This window comes from Pezoporus occidentalis, unplaced genomic scaffold, assembly GCF_034315485.1.
Source record: "Pezoporus occidentalis ecotype Australia unplaced genomic scaffold, CSIRO_AGI_Poc_V1 ctg190, whole genome shotgun sequence".
NCBI classification, from domain to species: domain Eukaryota; kingdom Metazoa; phylum Chordata; class Aves; order Psittaciformes; family Psittacidae; genus Pezoporus; species Pezoporus occidentalis.
The window spans coordinates 1301996-1315674 of record NW_026913749.1 but is presented as its reverse complement, the minus strand read 5'-3'; the positions used below and the strand labels follow the sequence as shown (position 1 = coordinate 1315674).

The following is a 13679-nucleotide window of genomic DNA, read 5'->3' as shown; positions in this document are numbered from 1 at the left end:
AACCCCAATTTGTCCAATCTGGAATGAAGTGAGAGGGTGAGGAACCAAACCGAGCTCCCCCAGCCTGCGCATGGGAAGCGCAGCATCATTTTGCACAGATTTAAGGTCACCTGTGAGCCCCACGGGGTCCTGGCTGCCTTTTGGTTCTCTCTGACACCCTCCTTACAAATAAATACCATCAACTGACAGGACAGTGGGTGTCAAACAGTGTTTTTGGTGATCTCAGGTGAAAGTTGAATGATCTTAGCTGATGCGTTGCAGCCCCTGGTAGCAAACTGCATGGCTGGTGCTAGCAGAGAGGGGCTTTGCTGCTGCTGTCAAGGGGCATTTGGTTGTGTTTTTTGATTCCTTACACATATTTTTCCATTTGTGCTGAAATGGAGGCAGGATTTTCTGGCAGGATGTCTTCCCGTGTTGGTCACGATTAAGTAGTTAAACATACAGCTGCGGATGGTTTTCCAGCCGGGATGGCTTTCCTCTTTGCGGTGGTTAGGGGTAAAGTAGCCATCTCCTGCTGCGAGTATGAGCAATTGCAGGGAAGAAATGAGACTCAAAAGTCACCAGAGGGTAAATACACAGATAAAGCAGGAAGCTGATGGAAAACCCACTGCAGTCAGTCTTCCTTGCAAGGGTTTCCTTGCTCCTGATGGAGCTGGCACATGGTGCAGTGGGTAACCACCCTATTACAAGGAGCACATCTTCTCCTGGGGTACCACAGAGCTGCAAGCCAGCGTGTGCTGAAGGGCACCATGTGCTGGAGGTGGAGACAATGCTTTTGAAGACTGCAGTGTGTGTTGAAATGGCAGGGTGTGCTAGAGATGAAGGCAATGCTTTTTAATACTGTCTCTTCCTTTGAAAGCAGCCCAGCCAGGCTCAGGGTTTAGAGGGAATCCATGAGGGCAGCACGGATCTGCAGCCTTCATGAAGTGGCCCATTGAGTTCCCTGACTTGCCTCAGCTGCAAAACATGGGAAGCCCAGTATTCGGATGCTAGTGACAAAATCTTTTTCCTTGTCTAGAAGACTGTCTGAAAAGGTTTTTAGTTTGGTCCTCAGCATCATGAATAATAATGGCTTCTATTTTCCCCCTCTCTTTTCTTTCCCAGCAACATCCTTTCTTCACCCTGCACGAATCCAAAGAGACAGACGTCGCCTCTTTTGTCAAACTCATCCTGGGAGACTGAGAACTGGACTTGTACATGAATTGCCCTTCTGTGGACTGGTGGGTGCAGGGGAGGGGCGCGTGGCAGGACTTGTCATGGAAGCACCAACAGAAAGCCGCCGTGTTTCGCTGTGTTTTGTTTGTATGCTGAGAAACCCCCCGCCTCGCCGAAGTTTTTCAAAGGGTTCTTTGGTATCCATAGTGACATAGAACGAGCTGGGTAGTGAAATGAATTGTAAGAAGGTTGGAAACCTTAAAACAAAAAACAAAACAGCAAAAAAAACCCCATGTTAAAGAGTGATTTACATATTTAATGACAGTCAAAGTCCCCCTTCCTAACTTCCTCCTTGTCCCCTTCCCCCCGAACCAGAATTTGCTTTGTCATGGTAATAGGTGCTATGGTAGTCATGAAGTTGTATTTAGATTTATATTTTGTCCCTTCCATTGTTTTAATATTTATGTTAAGTGCTTGATGGAATAGATTTCTGTTTTATATGAGGATGAATGCGTGGTGACGATGATGATGAGGCCACAGCAAGCGATAGTTGTAGGGCTTTGCTGCGGAAAAGGTGTCAAAGGAAAGGAGAAAGAAGAGAAGTGTCTGTGTTGTGGAAAATATTTAATGTGCATCATAAAAAAAGATTATAAACAAGGATCTCAGCTCAGCTACCCGAGCTGTGAGACAGCGTCACTGTAAGGGAGGGAGGCCCCTGCATCCTGTGAGGTTGCCTCTTCCTGCATCCCAGCCATCCTTTGGTGCACTGTCAGCCTCCTGCAAAGGGAAAGCCCCTGCCCTGCATTCCACCAACTTATCCCACTATACTGGGCAGGTTATGAGGTGTAGACATTGCTGGGATAGTGTCTGGGACAAAAACCCAGAGGAAACTAGGTTGTCAGATGAGTTGCACGAAGACGAAGAGGAGGTTGCAGTGGTTGGTCCCCACCAACCCCAGCAGCATTGCAGTGCCCTTGGGCTGGGGATGAGCTGCTTTGAGCCTAGAAGGGAGTTCCTCTCTCCTTCTCCAAATGAGAAGGGATAACAGTATGCACAGCATAACATCTGTGAAAAATGGGATATCTCAGTGTGAGCTTCCAGGGCTCTCACACTACGTCAGCAACAATCCCTCTGTGCTTGCCCACAGGCTTTGGGGGTGCTACTGAGCTCCCCTGGAGCCCGTGCTGGCCCATGGCTTGGGCCACGTCCAGCTCTGGTTGGGATGCTGAAGGCAGCCAGGGGCTGAAGCATGGGCTGCAAGTGTCCTCCATAGAGCTGCAGCCTGAAAACCATGCAGGGAGACCACAGCCCACCCTATCAGGAGCTCAGTGCTGTTGTCCAGGTCCTCAGGGAAGGGCTGTTAGCATGGGCAGGAGCCTGGGGACTGTTGGGGTGGGAGGGGAAGATGGCAGATCATGCTGCTTTTAGGTAACACGATCACTGTCAAGAGAAAGGCAGAACCATGCACAAGGTGTTGCTGAGTCTGGAGCAAAGCCACGGGCTCCAGATTAACAGACTGACTGAGCCAAACCTGCATAGCTGCCTCACTCAGCCATGAGGACCTTTGCCTTTGCTCATGGCTCCTTCCCTCATCCCATGGACAGTGCCTGTGTGTGTGGCTGCACTGGAGCGTGCACATGTGCCTCATGCCCTGCCACATGGTTCTCTTCCCCATCCATCGCTTTGGCACAACTCTCAGAGTCAAATCCCACCTTGAAGCATGGCTTACTCTGCAGTATCTACATTGTGCAGGATGTGGTTCAGCCTGGGGTCCAGCCCTTTCTCTCCCAGTTTAGTGGCTCCAGTCTCTGTTGGTGCACGTTGGGCTTCTGGAATAGTCTGATCATCTGTTTCATAAGCCTTGAAAGGGGTGATGGGGAGGGCAGTATTTAGAGCAGGAGTTCCTGGACAGTGGTACCTCCTGTGCTAGGGATGTATCGACCACTTTGAAGAGGTGCATATAGACAACACAGCCAGGGCTGGCAGCGCCCACAGAGAGAACCCTAAAATAGTCCAGCTCTGCCCTGGGCCTGCCATCGAAGGATGTATGGGAGCACTGCTCATGGGGATTTCTTGATCCTTGTGCCCTTCAGCTGCAGAGCAGGGTGGCTTGAGGAGGAATGCAGGAATCAGAGTGCAGAGGTTTCCTTGCTGCAAAGAGGTCAGGGGTCGTGCAGGCTTTGGGGAAGAGGTTCCCCTTTCTCAGCCTCATGCCATGAGCCTGCCTGGCCCTCGGTAACGATAAGCTCCATATTCCACTTCATGTCGAGGGGAACCTTTCAGGTCACGTTTGTGGTGGGTGAAACCCAAGGATGTTTTACTTCGCAGTGTAATTTTCAGAGGCCTCACATGGATCATGATCTGCCCTCTCGTATTCCATGGGGTATGTGTGTGTGTTTTCTCTCTCTCGCTTTCTCAGAGAGCTGTTTTGATTGATTGTCCTCAGCTGCAGCTAAAAGTCCAGCCAGGCAGTTTATGGAGTTGGTTCCAGCATCAATTCTTGCTTTGAAAAACATGACATTTAAAACCACCCTTTGGTTTTCCTACATATGGATCTGATGCTTTTGTTAAAGACTGTTTTTGCCGCTTTCCTCCTGGAATATAAGTCTCATTTGGACACCGCATCTCCTTGACCTCAGAGCACCTTTATTTCAGTGCCATTGTAATTGACAGGTTGAATTTATGAGATGCTGTCAAAGTTCAGTATTAATAGCAGACATTAATGTCACCAGCGTTTTCCAATAGAAAATTAATGTCAGTGTTGTCTGCAGCTAAGTAACCCTCTAAAACGACTCCTGCATGCCTCGACACTACATGCTGAATGCTTGCTTTTATGCTTTTTGCTCTTTCAGTGCTTGGGCCGTCTAATCCCTTTGTTTTAATGACATTACAATAGGGCATGCAACAAATCACTTCCCTTCCCTCCTGGTTCTCCGTGACTTTGTTCCTTTAAAAGTCATCTGCGTCAGCCTGGAGCAAGCATGAATCTGTATGATCAGTGTGAATGAAAACAGTGATCACCTCTGCGGAAGGTAGTTATGGCAGGAGAGAAGTGCAGAGATTGCCTGTCTGTCCTGCATCCTTCGTGGCACATGTGGACACAAAGCTTGGCCTGACTCGGGGTAGAGAGAAGCCTGAGTTGGTGGCCCCGGCACAGGGAGGAGAGGCAGCGACTCCTGTGTGCTTAAAAGCCCTGAAGACATGCTGGGCTACAAGATGAAAATCAGACTCTCCTCTCTTTCATTTGATTGTAACCTCTGAAGATGGAAAGCCTTTGGCTGGTGCTCAGGACTTTGCTTGGCTGTAACATGAGCACAGGGTTGCCTAGGACAGGCCTGTTTCTGGGACATGAAGCCTTTCCCAACAACAATGCCCCCTGAACAGCCAAGGTGTTGAGACTTAAAGCTGTTCTTCAGAAACCTCTTTTGGTTTTGGACACCACAAGACTGTGTCTTAGATCGTCCTGAACCAGGATGTTTAATCTGCAGAAGAAGCAGGTCTCATGCCATAAACCTGAAACAAACCAAAAATGCACCAGGGAGCAGAGAGGACAGAAAAGCTGCTCGAAGCTGTGCCCTGGACCAGCTACATGGATGAATTCCAATGAGCCATTTGCAAGGCAAGGAGGACCTCTCTGTTCTGCCCCAAGCAGTGGTTATTGGGCTGCATGAGGGATGCTCAGCCCATCCCTGTGGCAGGCAGTGGGGGACCACCGGGACATGATGTTCATCCTTTCTTCCTCCACCATACAGCTCTTGATGCTCCTGCAACCTCCTGATGCTTGAGGCCTTGCCATTCCTAGAGCTCTTGAAGTGTCACTGGGAGGAAAGCTGTTTTCTGGAGCCCACTGGTCTCTTAAACCAGAAAGAGGCATTGGAGGGCATTTGCCAGTTACTGGTTTTGAATGCCAGGTCCGTGCTGCTGCAGTGGGTGAAATGCCCATCTCTCCTGGAGGTTCTCCAGGTGTACAGAACTTTACACAGGTATCTATGTACTGTACTTCCTGACTTTTGTCAGGTTTACTGGCAAGGAAGGAGGCATTTCTGACTTGGCAAAGAGGTGGGAATGCCATTTCTGGAGGCAGCTGGCCTCCCCTGTGTGATGGAGGAGGCAGTTGGTGGGTCACTACTTGGAAAAAGCACACCTTAACTGGGATTTCTTCATTCTTGCTACAAGCTAAGGATGTACCTGCACATCTCCCTCCTTTCCTAGGCATTTTGGAAGAGGAAATCCTTGTTGGTCAACACAGCGTTCCTTTGGTGGCTGGTCTAATGTAGTTCAGACAAGGTTCCCACCAGCTCCCTTGTTTAATAGGCCTCTTCTTTATTAAAAACAAACCCCAAACTCCTCTCTCAGAAAAGCCAGCCAAGATGCTCTTTTTCTTTCTCCCTCTTCCATCTTGTTCCTCTTAGAGGATCTCTGGGAGCCCGTCTTGGTGCTTTCACTCTTTCACATGCCAAAGATTGCTACATTCCTCTTAGTTACGCTCCTGCCAAACCAGATCTTATAGTCTTGCCTCAAAAATCATCCACTTCCCTGCTCCTTGGGATTCCTTTTGTTGCTGTTGCTTTTTCATTGAATTTCCTCATGTTTATTGACATGTCTATTGTTGAGCTTCCTGGACACATGCAGCTCTCTTTTTCGGATGCAGAGAAAGACAAATAGTTGCCTTCACTGGTCTGCCCCTGCTGTTGGGGAAAGACTGTTAGTGATATGATTCCTACAGATGGGGATGGGTCTCATTTAGAGCTAGGGTCATGGAGGGTGTAAACTGGCATTGCTCCATTGGCTTAGCTGGAATAAAGCCAGTTTTGTCCAGCTGAGAATCTGTCCTTAATGTCTAAACAGTTATTACACACTAATAAAGATTAATGATTGTAAATCCCCACGGATTATACATAAAATGGCAAGTTTTACTCATTAATCTTTATTGCCATATTATAGCTGTTTATGTTAGAGGAGTCATCCCTCTCTGTTCTGCACATGCACTTAGGAGGTGGGGGCTGAGTGGGGGGGGATGAAGGGTGGACAAACCAGACCAGATGTCCATGTGTTTTGCAGCCTGTGTCCTCCCCCCAGGTTGGTTGTTTCCTTGAAAGCCCTTAACCGGCAGCAAAGGATGTATCGCAGAGCTTTGTCTGCTCCGCTGGCCTCTGCCTGAGCTATGAAATCCAGATTGTTCCCAGTGAGAAGGGATCGGATCTCCTAATTAACATTTCAGCTCAGCCTTTACTGGAGCAGATGGATAATATGGAATTTGACGTGCGCTCTGGCAGGCCAGAGCTCTGCAGTGCAGTGAGATTCACTCTTCTGGACTGTGGCTTTGGAAGAGATGCTTTCTCTGCAGTTAGTAGCCATGTTGCGGGTGGAAAGGATGCTGCTCCTTCACATAGCCCCACAGTGTTGAAGCAGTTGAATTTGTTAATAAGAGGGTCAGAAAAAGCTCAGTTGAATCTCAGCTCTTATGTGCTTGCAGATACATAGAGACACAGTGAGGAGCTGGTGGTGCCAGGGGTCTGGACACAATGATCTGTGTGCTGTATAAATGAAGAGGACTGAAGAGAGCGTAGAAAACTGCAAGGGTGGGTTTAGTGTCATAAGGACAGAATGAGCCCTCTGCCAGGCAGCTGGAGTCAGTCCACTCTGCCAGGGAAGGTCTGGAGTTGGGAAGGCTGGAGCAGAAAGAGAGGGCAGAAGAGACACCCAAAGACTCAATGGAGCAATATTCTTGCCACGTGCTCCTTGAGACCCAGATCTGTAGGCGATGGCTTTGCTCACGAGTCCCAGATTACCGCTGCATCCCCACTTCCAGCAAGACAAACACAATCTAAACCCCAAAAGAAACCCACAGGGACAAGCTAGAAGTGAACTGATGCTTGCTGCCTGCTGCATGGCTTGTGCGTTGCTGCTTCCCCTCATCAGTGGGAGTCAGAGGTCTGACTTAAACGATGGGGAAAGCATGGGAAAGGCCTCCATAGCTGAGACAGAAGAAGGTAAACATTTTAAGGTGGTCTCTAACTGGGCTAATGGTGGAAATACCTAATTTACAGGCTACAGGGATAAATGAATTCTTCAGGGGTCTATCCAGCCGGCAGTGACGTTCCACGGGGAGCAATTCTGGCTGTGTGACATTTATTACATGGCCTCCTTTAGTGCACCCCTGGGTTGCTCGAAAGCTCTTCGCCTCCATCGACACGTTACGTCTCAGTCACCTTTACGTTCTGTTTTATGTCTGGATTTTACTAGCAGCCTTTATTCTAGGCGGTTGGTCGGAGCGAAGGCAAGGGAAAGGGGCCTCCAGCCAGCTCTGCAGAGCGCTTTGGGACAGGAAGGAGCTGCTTGTCTGATATCCAGTGCCTGCTTAATGGGAAGCCACATCCAGGGACGAGCTGTCCTGCAGGTATCCAGCCCAAGCGAGAGCTTCTCCTTTCTATACAGCATTAAAAATCCCTTTTTGGAAGGGGAGCAGCTCTGGATTTGCAGCCAGGCTGCAAGGACAGGCTGCATTATCTTCCTCGAAAGGCTCTTTGCTTTCTCTACGATGGGGCAAAAGTCCAGCGGCTGCGAGGTGCTGTGAGGATAAGCTGGGAAAAGCTTGGAAGCGTCTTCAGCGCTCTGGAAATAGGGATGGAAATCGCAAAAGATCAGACGTCTTTCGGCAACTTCCAAAGCTCTTATGGTTTTAGCCAGACCTGAAAACCCTTCCTAGAAGTTTATTTCAGGGTATTTTGAGCTGGGACTTTGCTTTTGGGCCTAGCTAAATCCAGGAAACTCGGAATAGTGTAATTTTTGAATAAAGAGGGGAAACACACCCCGAGTATTACTGGATCAATGAGGAATGTTCCTGTTTGGTTTCTCTTACAGGAATCGTTCAGGCCAGCTCAGGGTTTATCCTAATTTAGTCTGGTTTTACCCCAGATAATTACTCCTTTGTAGGAAATAAAGAGATCAAACCATGGTCTTTCCAGAACACTGCGACCCGTCACGCAAGGGCATGCACCAAACTGTGCCAGAAGGTGGATGGAGATAAGTGCTACAGTAAGAGGCAGCCAACGTCTGTCTGATGGCTGGAAAGAGCAGTCTGGCAGCCAGCATAGCCAGGGCCTCCAAAACATAGGTAGAGACAATTCCCCCGGGTTTGTGTGATGGAGATATCAGTCTGCCACGTCTTGGGTTTTTTCCCCCCTCCATAAAGAACATTCAGGCATCTCAAATTGTCCTGGAACAATATCTGAAAGCCTTTGGTATTCCTCAGCTCAGATGCATGGATTCTTTCAGGATGGATACTGTGAAAAGTCAGGAAAAGCCAGGTGTCCTTGATTTATGCAGCCCGAGTAAAGAGACACAGATTAAGTGCCTCATAAGAGCCAAAAAGGTGTGTTTAAAGATGAATTACAGTCGCTGCCATAGCTGTGAAGTCAGGATCTAATTCTCACATAGACAGGTGCAGCTGCAGAGCTCTCCAGCCACATTTAGCCCAGATTTAGTTGTAAGTCTGGCATGAGTATCTAATATGGGCCTAAATATCTAATATGAGCCTAAATATCTAATATGGGCCATGCTGTTTGGTAGCCTTCTGGCTCTACAGGCAGGAAAAAGCCTGGTTCAAAACACAGGATCACCAAAACCAGGGTTTGGCTCCAAACATTTCCTCTATAATCTATGTATGAAGTGAATTTCCAGAGCTCTGCCACTGTTCTGTTTCCCCTGTGTGAAGCGAGTGGCACAGTTGTCACCGTGCCAGTGGGGCTGCTGGAAATAGTCACAACAGATGAAATGGTTGGAATTTCCCATTGATTTTTTAACAGCAATATATTGGGAGTCAGCGGCTAAATGTAGTCTCGCGCACACTGGAAATGTGTTGGAGTGAAACTTGTTGTTTCTCATGGAAAAAGAAATAACTGTCTAAAAATGTCAGAAATCTTCAATTTCGGGAATTGCCATTTTATTGGCAAAGATCCCCGTTTAGCGTCGAAATAGATGAAATTTCTGGAGCTTCTCCCTGAAGGTGTGAAATCTGGTTTCTCTTGAGATGGTGGTAAATTTGAAACAGGGTGTTTCTGAACACTGTCAGCTAGAAATAATGGAAGAGATGGGAAAGGACAATGGGAAAGGAACAATGGAAAAGGAACCACTTCCCAATGGTCTGCTGGTGTTGAAGAGGACACAGGCAAAGCACCCATGGCTTTTGAATATGTTAGAAAGGTTTTCCAACCTGCTGTAATGCAAGTCCTTGTTTTACTTTAGTTTTAGGACTTTTTTACAGTAACGTCATTTGTTTTATAACTGTGAAAGTTTCTGTTTTTCCTTACACGTGGAAGGCTGATTTTTCCTTCTCCTGTTCCAATTACTTATTATTGATCCATTTCTTGTACTCTCCAAGGTGTGTTGAAGGTATCTCCCAGCCTGCCTTTGAGCCATATGGAATCACTGTATTGTCTCCTCTAACGGCTGGGATGGTGAATGGCAGTAGATGGCTAATTCTTATTTTAAATCATATTTATAGCAATTTAGATGGGGTTTTTTAGTGACCTGATTTGCCCTAGAATTAGGGATGAGGAATCCTTTTAAAAACCGTGGCTTCAAGTTTTTCTTTTAAGTATCTTGGAGGTTTCTGAATGACCCTCCTCGCCCTTGTTTTTAATAGGAAAAGCATCAGTTGGGTTGTAGTTGTTCCTTCAAGGGGGGGTTGACTAGCATCAGGGTTCAGTTTCAGTGGTGAAAATGCTGTCACAAGACCATTAACCAAAAGTGCACCAGAATGCTGAGAAAACAGTTATTTCCCACCTGAAAAGTTAAATCTGGGTTATGACAAACTTGGTTTGTCCAAGTCTCATGCCAGGCTTTTCTGTATCAAACTGCATGGAGCTTTCCTCTATACCTTGAGCCAGTGAGACCTGGGTTGCCAGGACTGCTTTAAAGCAGGGCTGAGGGTTACCCAGGCACCCTCTGACCACGTCTGCTTTGGGTATGAAGGGCACGAATCCTACACAAATGGTGGAGCAACTAATGAATGGTTTCTTCTTGCTCTGTAAGAGATATCGAGGTGAAATCCTGTAAGTGTGACCTGTATGAGACAAGCAGGATTGGAGCTCAAAACCATCAGCTTTTTGTCCTTTTTCTCCTCTTTGCAAAGGTGCCTTGCTGCTCTGCTGCTTCAAAAGCCACCCCGGCCTTTCTGACAAAGAATCAGAGTTATAAGACCCTTTAGGTTGGAAAAGACCTCTAAGATCATCGAGTCCAACCATTCACCCAGCACTGCCAAGCCCACCACTAAACCATGTCCCTAAGTGCCACATCTACACGTCTTTTAAACACCCCCAGGGATGGTGACTCAACCACTTTCCTGGGCAGCCTGGCTGCTGTGGTGCATCTGTTTTCAAACAGCTTGCATTGGTTTTCTGGTTTGTTTTTTCTTCCCCCTATGTATAAGAAACGTTGGGTAGCAGAATGTGGAATTCATTAGAAGTTCATAAAGCAGGGACCTCAGAAGGATGTGGGTATAAATGCTTTTCAGGCATCTGAGGTGAACTTTAAATGGAGCTTTGGCCCTCGTTTGCTTTCAGCTTTTCAAAAACCATTTATGAGAAAGTGGAGCTGTCAAAGCCATGCATGAACTTTGCCTTCTTGCAAATAACTTGTCTCAAAGTAAGTTGTCAAAATGCACAAGAAACTTGTCTCAAAGTAAATCCAGTAGCTCCACAAAGCTGGAAACGTGTGTGCATTAGTGTGTATGCATGCGTGTGTGTGTGGGTGCACGTGCTGTGCATGGGTGGGTGCAGCGAGTCTACCATTTTGGAGATGTAAAACACACAAAGCAAGTGTTTTTACAAGAAAAAGGCAATGTAAAATGTTTATTTCTTGGCAGAAGGACACCAGACCACATCTCCCATCCTTCTTTTAATTGCTTCGTGTTTGTTTTTGTTGTCTTAAGTCTTTGCTGGCCTGTTTCCTCTGTTGCTACTTAGCAGCCTGTAACCTCACACAACCCCTCTGGCAGCGAGGGAGCGCATGGCACTGGGGAGCTCACCGGGAAGAGCACTGGTGTTCACATCCATGGGAGGAACCAAAAAGGGAGCGTTAGGGTAAAAGGCAGCACAATGCAATATGAGCATTTTCCAGTTTTTAGCCCTGTTGAGGACGCTTTGTCCTCATCAGAATCAAAGCTGCCCACAGCCTACACAAGACCCAAAATCACAGCTTTGATGGATTGGTCCAGAAATAGCTTTGGGAAAGACTCTCCCTGCCTTGACTGGTTCTTGTGAGCATGTACTAGTGGTATATTGGAAGAAATGAGGTGCTGTCACCTCTGTGAGATGGCACCCAGGTTCTTATCAGTGCTGGTTAAGGTCCCCTCAGGCTTTGCCCAGGCTTTTAGCAGTGCAAAGCCAGTGGCCAAAAGGCAACACTGCCCATGCATGAGCATGGCTCTGAGCTCCTATTCCTGTCTGCAGCCGGGGAAATTCTGTCAGTCAGATGTTACAAAGCTCACAGGGTCCTCCATGCACTCCAGAGTACCTCGGTGGTCTCCCAGCTGCCCACCCATATAGCATTGCATCTGCCCTGTCTGAAACCCTTCTCATAACCTGTGTTGTCTTCATTCATCTCAGAGCTGTTCCTCATACCATGAAGGTGATAGATAGTAGGAGACTGACAGTGAGACCACGTGCGTGACATTAGATAGGCTTTTATTTGATGCTGTTGTGTTAATGAGATGCTTTTAGGACCCGTGTGGTGCTGGATTAAGGATATTGGTGGAACAACGGAACTGGTATTCTTTAACCCCGACTGCCTTACATCCTTCCCCTCCACCCTCTTCATTTGAATGAAGAGATTAGATTGGGAGAATATATTTAACTTGAAAAAAAGCCCCAAATCGTGCCGATGGAATAGGTTATCTTTCCTACACTTCAGTTTTATTTCTCAGGATATGCAAAGGTTTATCAGTGCTGCTGAGAGGAGGGGACAGTACACCTTTTGGAAACTTCAACCACTGTAACCGTTTTCCAGATGTGCGTGTGTGTGTGCGCGTGTGTGTGTGTTTAAACTCAGCACTGTGTGTGCGTGTGTTCTGCTGGATATTGTGTGCATCTATGAAACGCTTCAAACAACTGCCTGGAAGTCAAAACCAACCACCTCTTTCCAGTCATATGTTTGCCGTGACTTTTCATAACCACACTTGAACTAGTGGTCTTGGATTCAATATTCAAAGAGCAGGGCATCTTTATAGCGATGGTATGTCAGTCAAATTAAGGAAAATGTACACAAAAGTAAATAAATGAATTTAAAAGTAACGTGCTCTCAGCCTACGTGTGTTTAACCAATGGAAGTACAACCGGTTGTTGGGGATGCGCTTTGTGCTGCTTTCGCTGGTCATATGGAAGGGTTTTGAGGCTCGCCTTCCTCATAGCAGCTGATCGAACGTTGGGGAAAGCTCAGAGTGCTCAAGCTGCTCCACAGAAGTAATTGTCAGTCTTTGTGCAATTGGTTTTAGTTACTGCACATTGGCTGGTGAGGGCAGACTCAGCCACATCCCATCCAGCCCACATCAAAGCACCAGCTCCTGCATGGCTCTGGAAGGGCTCTGGGGTGACCAGAGCCGCTGGGTTCCTTCTCCCCTCCCCAAAAAGCCACGTTCCACCATGGATGTGGGGCTGTAAGTGGACACAGGGTCCATGCACAGCATGGCCTCAGGGTGCGGGACTGATACCAACATATCCCATTGGGGCTGGAAGCACCTGGATCACTCAGCACCTTGCAATGATGTGGCCAAAGTGAGCCAGTGGGGTTTGTGCAGCCATCAGCGCCTGAGCTCTCAGGCTGGAAAACAGATGTGCTGCTTCTCTCTGTCTTTCCCCAGGTCCTGGATCCAACCCTAGATTCCACTGCCATCCCCATCACTATTATCTGCAATTAAGCCTTGCATTTCTTTAGAGGTTAACTATTAGGTTGTGCATTTGTCATGATGCGAAGCCAATTTTCACCCTTAATTTATTAGGCTAAGTCAGATAGCATTTTGCTGGAGTAAAGCATGCCTGGTTGGGGTCATATTGAAACATGAATCGCTGTTTCCCTCTTTCTCATGTAAATAAAATTATGCTTCCATTTATCTTAGAATTGCCGAAAACAATATATCAGCTCCCTCTGCTGAAAAGCACAAGTTGCAGAGCTGGTGCACTAAAGGATGGACTAAACAAAAATAGCCCGTTTAATATAATAACCTCTAAAGGCACAGGAAAGGAATCGATGTTTGTGGCACACAAGAAGCGCAGTGGCCGGAGCTGAAGGCTTTCAGATTGCAAGGGAATGTTACCCGGTGTCAGTGATGGGAATGCCGGTGATACGGAGATTGCCATAAAAACGTCTGTAGAGAAGAGCTGCAAGAGGCACATCACCATTTCTGGGAATCCTGAGCAAAACAGCCGCCCAAGTTTTATCTGCACGATGGGGTGCCTGTGTGAGTGCATGTGTGTTCTGTTTGAAAGCAAGGAATTAAGAGCCATGCTTTCATTTGATCAAATCAA

General features: G+C 47.3%; 1 protein-coding gene and 1 long non-coding RNA gene across 4 annotated transcripts in view; both read left to right on the top strand.

Moving 5' to 3' along the window:
* Positions 1 to 13679, top strand: part of LOC134162728 (uncharacterized) — a 225833-nt gene that overhangs the window by 42650 nt on the left and 169504 nt on the right. The gene's annotated exons all lie outside the window — the stretch shown is intronic.
* Positions 1 to 13679, top strand: part of MAP2K6 (mitogen-activated protein kinase kinase 6) — a 54642-nt gene that overhangs the window by 37482 nt on the left and 3481 nt on the right. The window contains exon 12 of one of the 3 annotated variants that reach the window (XM_062616917.1): positions 1105 to 1220. The exons of 1 other annotated variant lie outside the window; for it this stretch is intronic. In XM_062616917.1, coding sequence (XP_062472901.1) covers positions 1105 to 1182 — 78 coding nt within the window. In that variant the 3' untranslated portion in view covers positions 1183 to 1220. Of the gene's footprint in view, positions 1 to 1104; positions 12450 to 13679 lie in introns of those variants that run through there. One more of the 3 variants, XM_062616916.1, reaches the window with a different exon arrangement.